General features: G+C 36.5%; 1 protein-coding gene across 1 annotated transcript; it reads left to right on the top strand.

The window, feature by feature from the left end:
- Positions 1-8,085: 8,085 nt before the first annotated feature.
- LOC147550175 (serine carboxypeptidase-like) lies at positions 8,086-16,756 on the top strand. Its single transcript, XM_086670306.1, has 9 exons — positions 8,086-8,704; positions 14,527-14,698; positions 14,811-14,930; positions 15,020-15,163; positions 15,238-15,388; positions 15,477-15,568; positions 15,674-15,932; positions 16,037-16,170; positions 16,399-16,756. Exons 1-9 carry the CDS (start codon positions 8,388-8,390, stop codon positions 16,489-16,491), a joined length of 1,482 nt encoding a protein of 493 aa, XP_086526432.1. The 5' UTR covers positions 8,086-8,387; the 3' UTR covers positions 16,492-16,756.
- The last annotated feature ends 1,220 nt before the right edge of the window (positions 16,757-17,976 follow it).

The following is a 17,976-nucleotide window of genomic DNA, read 5'->3' as shown; positions in this document are numbered from 1 at the left end:
TATCTAAGATGTAAAAACCCAAAATAATATCTATGAAATTATATTTTCGAGCAAGTGTCCTTGATAATTGATATAGACGCAGTCAAGAGAAAAGCCAAAACATCATCTATCTCGTAAAAGTACACCAGACGGTTATTTCCCAAATGGCCCCCAACTTTGTGACCAGCTTCCTGCCTAGGGGTGGCAATTAAAACCGACCCGATGGGTTTTTGTCCAAACCCGCCCCTAATGGAACGGGTTTTACCGACCCGTTTATTAAACGGGGCGGGGATGGTATGGTGCTAAAAAAATTTATCGGGTTCGGGGCGGGTATGGGATTTAGTTTTAAAACCCGCCCCGCCCCGATTATATATACTATCTGTTTTACATTTTAGCCTTAATTAAGTTTTAGAACATTTGATTAGATAGTAACCTTAAATAAAAGAAAGAAGATTAGCTAATTTGGTATATGAAGAGTCAATTTTTTCCAACTTCTCAATTTCTCCAAGATTAGTCTATTCCCAAAGCTCTAGCTTTACATAAATCAATTAGTATTTCCATTTTCCTTTATGAATATGAAGAGCCAGAAGTCTAAAACCTGTATAATTGATACTCCAACAACAGTCCTATACACCTTACTTAAGAGAGAGAAAGGGAAAAAATCGATCAACATTTCAACACCCAAGTCCCAACCAAAAGAGTCAAGCTTTCATCAAACAACAGGTAAGAACCCTAAAGGAGAGCAATTTCATTCTTATATTTTCTTTCTTCTTACTTTGAAGGTTATTTTAATTTGATTAACATTGTGGATTTCACTTTTAATTACTTCATCTTTTTATTCATCAAGAGCTTGGTCTTTCCTGAGGTCATATTTTTTTTGCTTCAAGTTATTGAACTTTCATAATAGCTTCAATCCATATATGATATGCTTCAATTTGATGGATATATGATGGTATCTAACCAAGAGGGGCAAATTACCACCACAATGTCAAATCTTTCTCTAAAACAACCATCTCAAATCTCTCTCAATTACTAGAGAAATTTCCCTCCCTTAATTATGTTTCCTTTTAGTATGTGGAGTAAGATTTGCTAATTTTTGGACCAGTCAAAGATGGATGTTGTGTCCATGGTTGTTTTTAATCTAGTTACTTTAGTGAATGATTGCTTATAGTTGTTTCTGATTAAAAAAGTCCATTAGCTGCAATTAGGTAAGTATGTCATATTAATTCAACTATGGTTTCTACTTTTCAGGTACTTATGGCAGAAAGTACACAACAAGAACCATCAACAATAACTGAGTCACCAATTGTGAATCCAACTCCTGAAACACTCGTAGACTTAACGCAAAAATCACCTACCAACTCACCAAAGGTTTCACCCTCGAATACGAAGTTGAAGAGAAAGGTGACTTCTTCAGTTTGGAATGAGTTTGAGAAGGTCGTAGAGGATGGAAAAAGTTTGGCTATTTGTCACCATTGCAAGTCGAAACTTAAGGCAGAAAGTAAAAATGGAACGACACATTTACATACACATTTGAAAAGGTGTTCGAAAAGAAGAAATGTTGATATACGACAACAACTGCTATCTGTTTCGGAAGGTAGTGTTAGTAGTGATGGGAAGGTCAAATTCAGTAACTACACATTTGATCAGGAACTATCAAGAAAAGAACTAGCCAAGGCTATCATTTTGCATGAGTATCCCCTTAGCATAGTTGAGCATGTTGGGTTTAGACGAGTTTTAAATTCTCTTCAACCTCTCTTCAAAATAGTAAGTCGCAACACTATCAGAAGTGATATATTAAAGCTTCATGAAGTGGAAAAAACAAAATTATACCATTTGCTTGATCAACTTCAATGTCGAGTCGCTATTACAACAGATATGTGGACATCCAACCAAAAAAAAGGTTATATGGTTGTTACTGCTCACTTCATTGATGACACTTGGAAGCTACAAAATATGATTATCGGGTAAGCATAAATCAAAACATTTATTTACTTATTTATACGTCATATTTAATTTTATGATGTTTCTAATTAGTATCTTTTCAGATTTTTGTATGTACCTGCTCCTCATAACAAAGAAGTGCTTTGTGAGTTCCTTATGAATTGTTTGTTGGACTGGAATTTAGATAGAAAAATTTCTACAATTACGTTGGACAATGCTTCAACTAATGATGCATTAATCGGTATTATGTTGGAAAAATTAGCTACAAGTGATTCGTTGCTTTTAGATGGAAAATTACTTCATATGCGTTGCGCGGCACATATACTGAATTTGATAGTTAAAGATGGACTAGATGTAATTGGTGGAGCAATTGCAAAAATTCGAGATAGTGTTGTATTTTGGACAGCCACTCAAAGTAGAGTGGAGAAATTTGAAGAAGCAGCTAGTCAGTTGAAAATCTCATGCACAAAAAAGTTGTCCCTTGATTGTAAAACTCGTTGGAATTCTACATATTTGATGCTCGAATCAGCGATTTATTATAAAGATGTGTTTCCACGTTTGAAGGTACGAGAAAAACTTTACTCATCTTTACCATCAGACGTTGATTGGAATTTAGCGAAAGATATTTGTGGTAGGTTAAAGTTATTCTATTCAATCACTGAGATATTCTCTGGGACTAGATTTCCTACTTCAAATTTTCTTTTTCCGAAAGTATGTGAAATAAAGTTAGCTTTACGTAGTTGGTGTTGTTCTGGAAATGAGGTGGTTCAAAAAATGGCAGAAAATATGATGGACAAGTTCAATAAGTATTGGAACGATTGTCATGTTGTTGCAGGATTAGCATTAATTCTCGATCCTCGCTATAAACTTAAATTTTTGGAACATGGATTTCGTAAGATATTTGGGTCAGAATATTTATCTCATTTAGAGTCGATGCGTAAAGCTTGTTATGATTTACTTTTTGAGTACCAAGTTAAGTTCAAATCAAATAATGAAGCTAGTGAGGTTGGTGGTTTAAGCGAAACAACTACATGTGAAAAACAAAGTGCAGAATGGGATCTTTTTTCTGAATACGACATCCTCGTTAATGATCATTTGTCAAGAGGTGTAAATGTAAAATCGGAATTGGATCATTACTTGGAAGAAAATGTTATCCCTCGTAGCCCAGATTTTTATATTCTAAATTGGTGGAAGACAAACGGGAGTAAATATCCAACACTACAATTGATTGCTCGAGACATCCTCGCTATACCTATATCAACGGTTGCATCTGAATCGGCATTTAGTACAAGCGGTAGAGTAGTAAGTGCACACCGTAGTAAACTTAGTCCAAAAGTTTTGGAGGCATTAATGTGTACACGAGATTGGGAATGGAACACGATAGAAGGTAAAAGATTCTTACTACTATTTTTACCAAAATTCAAACTTACTAATGTTATTTTCTTTGTTCAATTTTATTTTTTTCATTTAATAACAAAATTGAATGGTTTGTGATTAATTTTCGGCAAGCAGGTTCTACTTCTACAATTTGTAGAGCAACAATATGTGATGAAGAATTAGATGAAAGGTAAGAGATGTCTAAAATTGATATTGTATTTGGTTTCATATATGATTTTCTTTACTAAACTCTAATACAAATGTTTTTTTCTATTGCAGTTAAGAAACAAATTTTCGTTCTTTGGTTGATGGATGAGCTATTCCAATATCGATAATCTTAGAATTTGTAGTTTTATATTTTGTATTATCTAATTAATTATTGTGCTTATGGTGGATGAATTCGAAACTATTATGAATTTTGTTAAGAAGGAAATATTACTTTTAATTGAATCTGTCTTTTTGAATAAAAAAACAATAAGTTTATGTGGGAATTCAACCCGACTGGCCCGACCCGCTTCATGTTAAACGGGGCGGGGCGGGGCGGTAATGGTAAGGCCACTTTTAATCGGGAAGGGTTTGGTATTTAAATACCCACCCCGATTAACAATTGGGATGGTAACGGTAAAACCCGTTTACTAACGGGACGGAATTGGGAAGGGGGTGATCCGTTCCAAACCCGCCCCGTTGACACCCCTATTCCTGCCTAGCCCCCTACTTTAGCAAATATTCCCATATGACCCCCTTTTTCCGTTATCTTTAACTGACCGTTACTCTCACTCCTCCACCTCATTTCCTCTCTCTGCCAAGTCACTTCAAACGCCACATCATCATCTTCTCCGGTAGGGGTCGCCGCCCGGCCAAATTTTCGACCGACGACCTTCAAACATAAAAAAAAAGTATTTTTTCCCTCTCTCTCTAAAAAGAAAAAAAAATCTCTTTCTCTCTCTAGATCTGGTTCACCATGGACTAGATCTAAGTCTGTTCGGGTCTGATTCGAACAGACCTTTGAAGGTATATTCGAGTCAGACCTAGATCTGGTTCACCATGAACCATATCTAGAGAGAGAGGGAAAAAAAATTATGTTTGAAGGTCGTCGGCCAAAAATTTGGCCGGCCGGCGACCCCTGCCGGTGAAGACGATGATGTGGCGATTTAAGTGACTTGACAGAGAGAGGAAATGAGGTGGAGGAGTGAGAGTAACGGACAGTTATAGATAACGAAAAAAGGGGGCCATATGAGAATATTTGCTAAAGTAGGGGGCTAGGCAGGAAGCTGGTAACAAAGTTGGGGGCCATTTGGGAAATAACCAAAAAAAAAAATACATCATTCTCTCCTTATTACATTAAGTGTTGATTGATAATTCTCTCTCCCATTTTCCCTAAATCTCTCTTTAATCTCTTTACTAATTAATTTATAAATCCTAAATTAGATACTATATTTCTTCATTCTTCATCTCTTAATAATCTAATTCTTTTTAATCTTTTTAAACTATTTCAATTAACCAACTCATTAAAATAAAACTAGTGAATCGAAATACAATAAGAGAATGTGTGTTCTTCGCAAGAGAAAAGGAGAATTATGAAAGTATAATTCCACATAGAAGTATCGAATCTAATAACTTTTTTCAATGATTTTTCTATGTTAGTATTTTCGTAATGTTAAGGTTATATTAAGAAAAAATGGTTATTTTTTTTCGTCCTTAGTCTGTGACAAGCTTCCTTTTTAGCCTCCTATAATTCGTAAATTCAAAGATGATTTTTTTATCTTAAAATTGTAGTTAACTTCAACAGTTTGTCTTGGTAAATTATATCCTTTATAGCCCCTAGTTTACCTTCATGGATTTTTTTTGTACTAGCTTTTTGCTTATTGAGACTGTACTGACTAAAATTTCTTCAGATACGATTTGTTTGTCTTGGTAAACCATAATATATGTTTTCGAAAAAAAGAAACTATTATGGTAGAATGCTTGATGTTCTTCACAAATTCATCATAAAGATCAGTTTTCCACATAAAATGTTCACTTCCCCCATCAAGTTAGTTAATAAGAGTATTTAATTAATCTTATCTTGATATGGTGTAACTGAAAAGAAGTAGAGAACACGTTCATATTTCTGAGCTCTACAAAATTTCTAAGGTGATCTATATTGTTAGCAGTTATTTTGTTGACTGAGACAAAATAAATGCATGCTGACTAAGACAAAATAAATGTCCTCCATACTTATTAGGATAAAAGTCATCTCATCTTCCTCTCTCATTAAATTTCTCTCTACATTGTGTACGTACTGCGTTTCAATATGCGTAAAGTGTTCAACGAACACGTCGCGTTGTAGGCACGGGTTATAGCTAGTCTATCTACATGCTTACAGATAAATGGGGACATTAAAGTAGGATCTTTTGTCTTAGTGAACCAAACAGTGGAGAGTGCAAAAATTGGGAAATAATTGTTTTCGCTCGGTTTACCAAGCGGACGAAAATATGGTAACATTGATGGAGAAATTGTTTCTCAGAGAAAATATATCTCAAAGTGAATGTTTCTCTATTTTTCTTCTTTTTTCAAATTACTATCAAACACAACCTCAATTAGTTCATGATTTTATTTGAAGGGGCGCTTGTAGTAATAAGTTCAACCTCTATAGCCATTACCAGTAGAAATGCTCTTATTTTGTTAACTGGTTTGTATGATGATAGTGTCTTTATTTTAACTTTCTAAACATTATAAACTTAAATTGCAAAACATCAAAATTCTCTACAATATCAAAACCAACATTTATATTAGTAATAAATGTTTATTTCGTGAAACATTATATTTTGTTATATCTCCATTGTTAATGTAAAATTCATATTGTACTATTTCATCTGTATAATAAATTTTATACTTAAATTTCACTGTGCAAAAACTATGGACTATACTTTATCATTGTGTACGTATTGCGTTTCAATATGCGTAAAGTGTTCAACGAATACGTCGCGTCGTAGGCACGGGTTATAGCTAGTCTATCTACATGCTTACAGATAAATGGGGACATTAAAGTAGGATCTTTTGTCTTAGTGAACCAAACAGTGGAGAGTGCAAAAATTGGGAAATAATTGTTTTCGCTCGGTTTACCAAGCGGACGAAAATATGGTAACATTGATGGAGAAATTGTTTCTCAGAGAAAATATATCTCAAAGTGAATGTTTCTCCATTTTTCTTCTTTTTTCAAATTACTATCAAACACAACCTCAATTAGTTCATGATTTTATTTGAAGGGGCGCTTGTAGTAATAAGTTCAACCCCTATAGCCATTACCCCCCCCCCCCCCCACCCACCCACCCACGCACAAATTAGTTCGCGCTCTAGTGCAAAAATTTGGGGAACCTATAGTAATATGATTGGGCGCTTGTAGCAATTAGTCTAGGCGCCTGTAGTAGTAAGTTTGGGCATTTAATTTTATTTATTTTTTGTATTGATCAGCAGGCTGAAGGGCAGCCAGAACCCTCACAAGAAAGAAAGGACAGCAAGAAAAGGCATCACACAAAAAACCAACTGATACAAAAATCCCAGCTGCCGACTAAAAACATACGATCCCATAAGAAAATTACAACCATAAAGACAAGAGTAAGGAGAAAAACTCAAATGAAAAAACTCCATCATTTATGCCTCAGCCTAATAAGACCAAGCATGTCATCCACAGCAACCTTAATTCTTGTTTTTAGTTAGGGTTATTTCCCAAATGGCCCCAACTTTGTGACCAGCTTCCTGCCTAGCCCCCTACTTTAGGAAAAATACCCACATGACCCCCTTTTTCAGTTACCGTTAACTAGTCATCATTTCTCTCTCTTCCATCTCATTACCTCTCTCTACCACCTCACGTTATCGCCACCTCATCGTCTTCTCCGGCGAAAGTCGCCGGCCGGCTAATTTTCCGGCCGGCGACCTTCAAACCCAAAAAAAAAATAAAAAAAAATTAACCTCCTCTCTCTCTCTCTCTTTAAAAAAAAAACAGATTTAGGTCTGTTCGCAGACATTCCGAAGGTTTGTAAACAGGCCATTAAAGGTCTGCGAACAGACCTAGAGAGAGAAAATTTTTTGAAATTTTTTTTTTAAAGAGAGAGAGAGAGGAGAGATAAAAAAAATATTTTTTTTTTTGGGTTTGAAGGTCGCCGGTTGGCGACTTTTGCCGGAGAAGACGATGAGGTGGCAGAGAGAGGTAATGAGATGGAAGAGAGAGAAATGATGACTAGTTAACGGTAACTGAAAGAGGGAGCCATACGAGTATTTTTGCTAAAGTAGGGGGTCAGGCAGGAAGCTGGTCATAAAGTTGGGGGCCATTTGGGAAATAACCCTTTTAGTTAATTATGGTAAAGATGATTTCATAATTTTCTCATTAAGTTGAACTGGAGTGATCAACAAATCTGATTATCAAGATAAGGGATATCATATATCTTCTACCTAATCTCACCGATAGAGTTATTCCCACCGTTAGTCATACTTGAATCCTTAAACGACTATGACTCTAAGAACATCTCCAACGCAACATTCAAATTGAAAAATTCAAAGTGTCACCTAAGATTTTTTTTGAGTTTTTTTGTAAAATACTCTCTCCAATGCAACACTTAATTTGGATCTCAAAATGATGTGGCATCAGACATCATTTAATGTTAAGATATCTCATGAAGAAACTCGATATTTGAGATTTCTTTTGAAGATCGCAAATGGCCACATAATATTAAAACCAAATCTAAATATTTTAAAAAATGACACCTAAGTTACTTTTAAGTTTCTAAAGTATTACAATGGAGATGACTTATGAATTAAGATCTCAACATTAACAATTTGAGTTTTTTTTTTTAGTTTTGATTCAGAATAACTAACAAATATAAATGTATAATTATTATCCTAAAAACTAATATAACATTTCAAAAATACAATAATACCAATTATTCCCAGTATCTATCACTCATTCCTCACCATATGTAAATGATTTTGTTTCTTCATTTATTACTAATCCTTTTATGAAGCTTGACTTTCATCCCCTTTTAAATTCAATCCTTCTCTCCCATTTTCTCATCCATCAAAAAAACCCAACATAAGAAAGAGTCAGTCAAATGGAGAGAAATATTTTTCTTGTGTGTCTCTGTTTTATTATTCTTTCTCATTTCTCTTCTGCAATCCGTACTAATGATTTTCGTTCCAATTCAAAATCACCATTAGAGCAAGAAGCTGAGAAGCTTATTCGTCAACTAAATCTAATCCCTCACAAATCAATCCAACAAGTAAAATCGGATGGATCTTTGGTGGCACCTAGACTTTTTGAGAAAAGTTTTCAATTTCCCAATTTGGTTGGTTCTTCTGGTAATACTTCTGTTCAAGATTTAGGTCATCATGCTGGGTACTACAAGATTCGACATTCTATCGACGCCAGGTCTCTCTCTACCACCAAATTTCTATCTTCATTTAATTTAAACCATTGATAGTGCCACGTAGAAACATTGTGGGTCAGTAGTGGGTCTTGGTTTTCATGAATCTGTAGGATGTTCTTGTCAGTTTACCTGGCATGTGGGTCAGATTTTGTTGAACCTAGTTTTGAAGTAGGTGAGCTAAACCACCAAAAAGTCCCAACTTGGTGTTCAAAGATCATATTGTCACCTAATTGGTTGACTCTCACTAGACACGACTGAGTAAGGATGAATGTAAAGGGAAACTAGAGAATTTGTACCTAAAAAAATGATGGAAACCCCCTTGGCGACCTCTGAGCGTACCTCACAAGAATAATACAAAGGGTACTGTTAGAATATAGCAGTTTTGCTATTATTTAAAGTTGTTAATTATTGTAATATTCATGAATAGGGAAGTTTCCCATTATTCCTAAATTACTTCTATATGTAAATCCCTTGTAAACCTATAAATACTTGTGTAAATCAATGAATAAAACACACAGAGAAATCTTCTCACATATCTCTCTCTCTTTCTTGTCTTCTCTCTCTGTGTTCAAGCTATTATTATTCAAGAGGTATTTCCCTCTTCACATGGTATAAGAGTCAATTCAGTTTTTTTTAATAATCAATTTCTTCTATCATGACTACTACTGAAGTCGATACTGGAGACTATACACCTCATTCTCCACCTAATCCGGTGTTTGATGTTCATCACTCTGACTCACCAACTACTATTCTCATCGCTCCATTATTAACCGGAGATAACTATGCCTCTTGGTCAAGAGCCATGAAGATGGCTCTTCGGGCAAAAGATAAATTCGGGTTTGTAGATGGTTCTATTCCCAAACCCACTTCTCCAAATCAATTACACTCATGGGGAAGGTGTAATGATCTTGTTAGTAGTTGGATTATCAATTCCATTGCTCCGGATATTCGGTCTTCCGTTTTATACGATGAAAGTGCCGCCGATATTTGGCGTAATCTTTATGAAAGGTTTTTTTCAAACCAATGCCCCCAAAATTTATCAATTGAAACAGGCAATTTCATCCTTCAAACAAGAAGGACATGATGTCTCCTCCTATTTTACTCAACTCAAAACTCTACAAGATGAGTTACAATCCCTCATGGTAATCGATCCATGTATTTGTGGTCAAGGGAAATCGTTACTTGATCGTACTAATCAAGAACGTGCTATGGAATTTCTTCAAGGGCTTCATGACCGTTTTTTGGCAATTCGAAGTCAAATTTTGTTAATGGATCCTTTTCCTTCAATCCTAAAGATTCATTATCTTGTCAAACAAGAAGAAATCCAACAAAATATCATGGCCGCTACTTCCAATCCACCGGAAGCCGCCACCCTTGCAACATACAACAATGATCAACGAAATTTTCGAATGGAGAAACCAAACGCTCAACGTCCTAAACGAGCTCGTCCCTTTTGTGACTATTGTCAACAACATGGCCACGTCCGGGCTACATGTTATCAATTAAACGGTTATCCAAACCGTTCCAACTCAGGTGCTCGGCCAAATCGCCCACCACGACCGACCGGTCCACTTGCCGCCACCGTAACCGAGACGGTTGATCCTCCAACGGGAGCACCTCTAGCCACCTCATTAACTCAAGAGGAATATCAAGGTCTTCTTTCACTTCTCGATCACCAACGCCATTCTAACGGCACTTCCAATCCTACTCAAGGATCTACCGACGCAGGTATTAACTTTACAGGTATTCAATTCCTCTCTTCTCCTTGGGTTATTGATTCCGGTGCCGCCAAACATATATGTAGTTCTTTATCTCGTTTCTCACATTATGTTGATGCTCCACCTCAATGTTTTGTCCGTTTACCGGACGGTAAACGTATTCAAGTACGTCACATTGGAACGATTGTTTTCAATTCAATTTTAATTCTCAAAAACGTTTTACATGTTCCGAAATTTAAAATCAATTTAATTTCTGTCTCCCAACTCACCAATTCTCGTCGATGTTTAGTAACATTCGATTTTTCTTCATGTGTCTTTCAGGACCCAGTGACGAAAACGAGGATTGGACTTGGTGATCTCCATGAAGGACTATACTTTCTCCGCACGGATATTAGGATTTGATCCTTTTCAATTTCTAGTAATAGTCTATATAATAAAGATGTTTCCGATATTTGGCATTGGCGCCTCGGACATCCTTCTTCTTCTATTTTTAAGTCTTTAATTTCAAGAACTCAATGTATGAAATCAGTTTCATTCAGTAAAAATCCGTGCGAAATTTGTCCCTTGTCCAAATTTACACGTTTATCTTTTCTGTTAAGCAATTCTACTTCTTCTCGTCCCTTTGAATTAATTCATGCGGATTTATGGGGACCTTTCTCCGTCCCCTCAAACTCTGGTTGTCGTTATTTCTTAACTTTAGTGGACGATTTTACTCGTTGCACTTGGATTTTTTTAATGTCAAATAAATCCGACACTACTCAATTTCTCAAGAATTTTTCTAATTATATATCAACTCAATTTGATTCTTCCATCTCCAATTTACAGTCCGGACAAGGAACGTTTCCTATTCCGAAAATTCAATCAATCCGATCTGATAATGGTATGGAATTTATGAATCATGAACTTCAATCATGGTTCCGTAAGAAGGGCATTATTCATCAAACTAGTTGCCCTCATACTCCTCAACAGAATGGCATCGTCGAAAGAAAACATCGACACATTCTGGAAGTAGCACGCTCCTTATGTCTTCAAGCCCATCTCCCAATTTCCTTTTGGGGTGAATGTGTTCTAACGGCAGTATATCTCATCAACAAATTGCCAACACCAACATTACAAGGCATTTCTCCTCATGAAAAACTCTTGGGTTCTCCTCCTAAATTTGACCATCTTCGGGTCTTTGGATGTCTGTGCTTTACTAGACGTCCTTTGGTAAAAACAAAGTTAGATTCCCGAGCATCTCCGGGTATTTTCGTTGGCTATCCCCACAATCAAAAAGGATATCCCGTTTTCGACTTGAATTCTCGTAAAATAATCACCTCTCGTGATGTCCTTTTTTACGAAGACAAATTTCCGGTGTTGTCTAAACATCCGATCTCTTCTCCTCCTTCTTACCGACCGATGGTCTCCATCCACGATGATGGTTCCTTTAATTTTTCAAGGACATCACCATCGGCTCCTCGTCAAGCATCTCATCAAGCGTCTGATGTGCCTATAGGCACTCCCTCACGGCTTTTCGGCTCTGTCCCTTCCGCTTCGAGTCAGCCCGACAGCGACTCCTCTTCGGGCACTCCTGGGCTCCTCACGGACCAAAGCCAGAGCCCGGCTCCCTCTCCATCGATCACGCACCCACATCTCTAAGGACACCTCCTCCCGATGGTTCAATTCATCCTTCACGGCCATCCCGCAACCGCCGACCACCCACTCATCTCAATGACTACATCTGTCACTCTTACCCGGATTCTGATGTGGTCTACCCTCTTACTCAATATCTAAATTTTGAACAATTCTCGGGTTCTCATCAAGTCTTTCTCAATTCGGTAATCACAACCGTTGAACCCACTTCTTTTTCTCAAGCCGTCAAATCACCTCATTGGCGTGAGGCAATGTCTAAAGAAATTGCCGCTTTAGAATCAAATAACACATGGACCATTACAGACCTCCCTTCTGGAAAAAGGTTCATCGGATGTAAATGGGTCTACAAAATCAAATTCAAAGCCGATGGTTCCATTGAACGCTACAAAGCCCGTCTTGTAGCAAAAGGATACACACAAATCGAGGGTCTCGATTTTCATGACACCTTTGCCCCCGTCGCAAAGTTAGTTACTGTACGCGTTCTTCTATCAATCGCGTCTATTAAAGGTTGGTCTCTCCACCAACTAGATGTAAATAATGCCTTTCTCCAAGGCGACCTCGATGAAGAGGTCTTCATGAAATTACCTCCCGGTTTCTCCAAACAGGGGGAGTCCAAAGTCTGTCGCCTTCAGAAATCTCTCTATGGCCTTAAATAGGCATCTCGTTAATGGTTCTCAAAATTTTCATCCGTCCTTATCAAGAAGGGTTTCACTCAATCCCTCTCTGACTATTCATTATTTTCTCTCTGCACATCTTCCGTACATCTATACGTTCTAGTTTACGTAGATGATATTGTCATCACTGGAAATGATGAATCCGCCATTTCCAAACTTAAATCCTTTCTCCACGCCACTTTCTCTCTCAAGGATTTGAGTCCTCTTAAATATTTTTTAGGGATCGAGGTCTCCCGATCCTCCAAAGGCATATTCCTTTGTCAACGCAAATATGCCCTTGACATCATTAAAGACTCTGGTCTTTCGACATGTCGTCCTTCTCCTTTCCCAATGGAACAGAAACTTCACCTCAGTCCTTCTGATGGTGATCCTCTTCCGGATCCCACCGTTTACAGACGGCTGATTGGTCGTCTTCTCTATCTCACCGTAACACGTCCTGATATCTGTTATGCGGTCAATAATCTTAGTCAATTTCTACAAAAACCCAGCACTACTCACCTTGATGCTGCTCATCGGGTCCTTCGTTATGTCAAAGGATCCATTGGCCATGGCCTTCTTCTCTCTTCTTCCAGTTCTCTGCACATCACTGGATACTGTGACTCTGACTGGGCTGGATGCCCCTCCACTCGTCGTTCTACCACGGGTTACTTCACTATGTTGGGTTCTAGCCCTCTCTCTTGGAAATCCAAGAAACAACCAACGATTGCTAAATCTTCTGCTGAAGCAGAGTATCGTGCGCTAGCACATCTCACTAGTGAGCTTCAATGGCTGAAGTACCTTCTCAAAGATCTTGGCATCACACATTCTTCACACATGACGGTTCACTGTGATAACAAAGCTGCTCTCCATATCGCCGATAACCCAGTCTTCCATGAACGAACAAAGCATATTGAGATTGATTGTCACTTCGTTCGGGAAAAGATCAAAGCAAATGTCATCGCTCCTCGTTTCACACCAACTTCTGAACAACTAGCGGATATCTTTACCAAACCACTAGGAGCTGATGCATTCAAGACGATTATTGGCAAGTTGGGCCTCACGTCCCTTTCGACTCCAACTTGAGGGGGAGTGTTAGAATATAGCAGTTTTGCTATTATGTAAAGTTGTTAATTATTGTAATATTCATGAATAGGGAAGTTTCCCAAGTTTCCTAATATTCATGAATAGGGAAGTTTCCCATTATTCCTAAATTACTTCTATATGTAAATCCCTTGTAAACCTATAAATACTTGTGTAAATCAATGAATAAAACACACAGAGAAATCTTCTCACATATCTCTCTCTCTTTCTTGTCTTCTCTCTCTCTGTGTTCAAGCTATTATTATTCAAGAGGTATATCCCTCTTCACAGGTACTTTAGTCTTTTCACAAATGATAGAAAACCCCATCTTCGTGACCTTTGCGCGTTCGTCACACAAAGAACACAAAGGGTTACTTTATGGGTATTGTTTGTGACGGTCACCAGAGAGTATTCAAAGGGGTGCTTGTATGGGTTTTGTTTGTAACTTGTCTCTATTTACAACTTTTTGTAATCTGTTGATTTGTCTGAATATGAATTATCAAAATGAATACAAAATTAAACTCGGAAATTCAGACGAGCGTGAGAAAAAAAATAGTCTGTAATCTGATTTAAGTCAATTTAAGTCAATTTAGACTTCGATTAGGGTTTAAAATTCAATTTATAGAGAAAAAGAAAAAAAAAAACACTGATTACATGTTTAAGCCTTACATGTAGTATTTCGAGTTTCTCTTTTGTTCTATAATAGTAGTCTATAATGCTAAATTGTATACTCTGTTGTAGGATGTTCTACTTCTTTTTCGAATCAAGGAACGACAAGAAGAACGACCCTGTTGTCATATGGTTAACAGGAGGGCCAGGATGTGGTAGTGAAGTAGCTCTCTTTTATGAAAATGGACCTTTCACTATTTCAAATAACTTGTCTCTTTCGTGGAATGAATATGGTTGGGATAAGGTATATCTATATTCTTATAGCAATTCCGTTTGTGAATTTGAATACTCTTAATTTTTATTTCTTCGACCAGCCTAACAAATTTAAGATTGAAAATATTGTTGTCACTATGTAGACATCAAACATACTTTTTGTCGACCAACCAACTGGAACTGGATTTAGTTACAGTTCAGATGAGACAGACTTCCGTCAGAATGAAACAGGTGTTAGTAATGATCTATATGATTTCTTGCAGGTATATAAACAGATTTGTTTATTTTACTTGTTTGCTTACATGGTAGAACCCACCTTGAAATTACATTATAACCCTTTTTCATAAACTAGGCATTTTTCGAAGAGCATCCTCAATATGCAAACAATGATTTTTACATAACTGGAGAATCATATGCTGGACATTATATTCCTGCCCTTGCTTCTCGTATTCACAAAGGAAACAAAGCTAAGGAAGGGATTCATATTAATCTCAAGGTACATACGAACACATCTATATATATAAATTTTCGGTTTGTGTTCTTGGACTAGTCTAATTAATCATGAAACAGGGATTTGCCATCGGAAATGGCCTTACTAATCCTAGAGTCCAGTACAAAGCATATGGAGATTATGCTTTGAACGTGGGACTAATAAAAGAATCTGATTACGAGAGAATCAAGCAAATGATCCCACAATGCGAAAAGGAAGCAAAATTATGTGGTATTTCTTTGCAATTTTCGTAGTACCATTTCTAGTGATTCGTTTTCTTCTCTTCTTTCATTAGTTCATTTCTGGAGTTTTGTTTCAGAATCTACTGGTGATGAAACTGAGTGCTCTATAGCACGCTCGAGGTGTAACAGTATATTTCAATCAATCCTAAATGTTGCTGGAAATGTAAACGTAAGAAAGCAAAGTTATCTCATTCTTGTTTACTTATATATGTATTTGGTTTTACACCGATATACAATAAGTTGTATGTTGACCTTGATTTTTATCGTTATGTAGTATTATGACATTAGAAAGGAGTGTAAAGGGAGACTCTGTTACGATTTCTCTAATATGGAGACATTCTTGAATTTGGAGTCGGTTAGAAAGGCTCTTGGAGTTGGAGACATTGAATTCGCTTCATGCAACACTCAAGTTTACTCGCTAATGATAGAAGACTGGATGAAGAATCTTGAAGTTGGTATTCCAGAACTTCTTGAAGATGGTATAGAGGCTCTAATTTACGCGGGCGAGTATGATTTAATATGCAACTGGCTCGGTACGTCTCTTTGGTTTGAACCAAACATGTATTTTCATGACTTTAGAAGTGGCAGTGGATTTGAACTATCTCTTTCTTAAGTTATTAACTTCAATCCTGAGCAGGAAATTGGAATTGGGTTCATGAAATGAAGTGGTCTGGGCAACAAAAATTCATTCAAGCAGCCAACACTTCGTTTACAGTAGACGGTACAGACGCGGGACTACTAAAAAGCCATCGTCCTCTTAGTTTCCTCAAGGTATACCATCTGTTTGCGCTTGTAATTGATGCTTTCGTTACTGTTACATTGACAACATTGCATGAAGCGTATTTATTGTAGCTAATTATTAGCTAACACAATGTATGTTCTGATGAATGCTAGGTTATGTGGTTTATCTCATATTTTAGAACAATCTGACTTCTAACCCCCTAAATAATAAATATATTTATTTAATGCTGAAACTATGTAAATGGTTGTTGTGTAAAGGTTCGTGATGCTGGTCATATGGTTCCGATGGATCAACCTAAGGCGGCGTTGGAGATGTTGAGGAGATGGACTCAAGGCAAATTGAATGCTTAAGTTGCAGCACTGCTGCTCAAACTGGTGTTGCTCCGACTGCGGTTGGGACTAAGTCTAGTCGAATGTCCATTTTTAGTTGTTTGTCTTCGGTTATATATGCTGTAATCAAACTATGATTTTTATTTGAGATGGGCTCTAAATACTGGAAATTAAGGAATTTGTGGTAGGGGAATGACCAATAGTGATATGCAATTTAAGGAATATGATATGATTTGAAATATTTGTAAGAAAGTGGCAAAAATCTATAAGATATGAGAACCCAAAATAATATCTGTGAAATTATATTTTAGAGCAAGTGTCCTTGATAATTGATATAGACCCAGTCAAGACAAAAGCCAAAATGTCATATATCTGGTAGAAGTACACCAGTCGGGAGACGAGATTTTGTGATCTCAAGCTTCATTGTTTTGTGATCTGAAGTTTAATTATGGTAATGATGATTTCATAATTCTCCCATTAAGTTGAACTTGAGTGATCAACAAACCTGTTATCAAATAAAATGATATCTTCTACTTAATCTCACCGATAGAGTTATTCCGACCGTCAGTAATACTTGAATCCTTAAAGGGCTAGTTATGACTTTAATACCTAATAACTTTATTCTCCCTTTTATGTTTTTGTATATATACATATTAATGAAACTACCAAAAAAGAATGATTTTATTTTGATCCATAATAACAAACAAATATAAATGTATAAATTTTTTCCTAAAATTTCAAAGTACAATAATACCAATCATTCACAATATCTTTCATTAATATGTATAATAATACCAATCATTCACAAAATCTTTCACTCATTCCTCACCATATTTAAATGATTTTGTTTCTTCATTTACTACTAATGGTGTGTTTGGATGACGGAATCATGAATCCGCGGATTCATGAGTCCTTGGGATTCATGATTCCACGGATTCATGAATCCTAGTAATATTTTTTGGCTTGTTTGGCAACTAAGAATCCTATGATTTATTATTATTTGAGTATTTTTAAAAGTCTTTAGAAAAAATATGATTTTTGAAAAAAATAATGATTTTGAAAATAAATAATGATTTTGTAGAAGGAAATATTTTTTTGTTGATTTTAAGTTTGAAAAGGTTCATTAATCCAAAATCCTAGCAAATCCTAGGGGGTAAGGTGGGATTTTGGTCCAATACAATTTTTGGAATTAGGAATCCTTAGGATTCAAGAGTCCTAGGATTCTTGGTAGCCAAACAGACCAAGGATTCATGATTCCTACCAAATCCCACTTTTGATAGGAATCCTACTTAGGAATCCTGCAACCAAACACACCATAAATCTTTTTTGTACTTTTCCAACTTCATTTTCATCCCCTTATAAATTCAAACCCTCTCTCATTTTCTCATCCATCAAGAAAAGACCCCACATAAGAAAGAGTCGGTCAAATGGAGAGAAATATTTTTCTTGTCCGTCTCTGTTTTATTATTCTTTCTCATTTCTCTTCTGCAATCCGTACTGATGACT

Source organism: Eschscholzia californica, unplaced genomic scaffold (genome assembly GCF_041429995.1).
Source record: "Eschscholzia californica isolate CP2 unplaced genomic scaffold, dmEscCali1.0.p SCAF_3, whole genome shotgun sequence".
In the NCBI taxonomy this organism is placed as follows: domain Eukaryota; kingdom Viridiplantae; phylum Streptophyta; class Magnoliopsida; order Ranunculales; family Papaveraceae; genus Eschscholzia; species Eschscholzia californica.
Note: the sequence above shows the minus strand (reverse complement) of the source record. Positions and strands in the feature narration are given on the sequence as shown.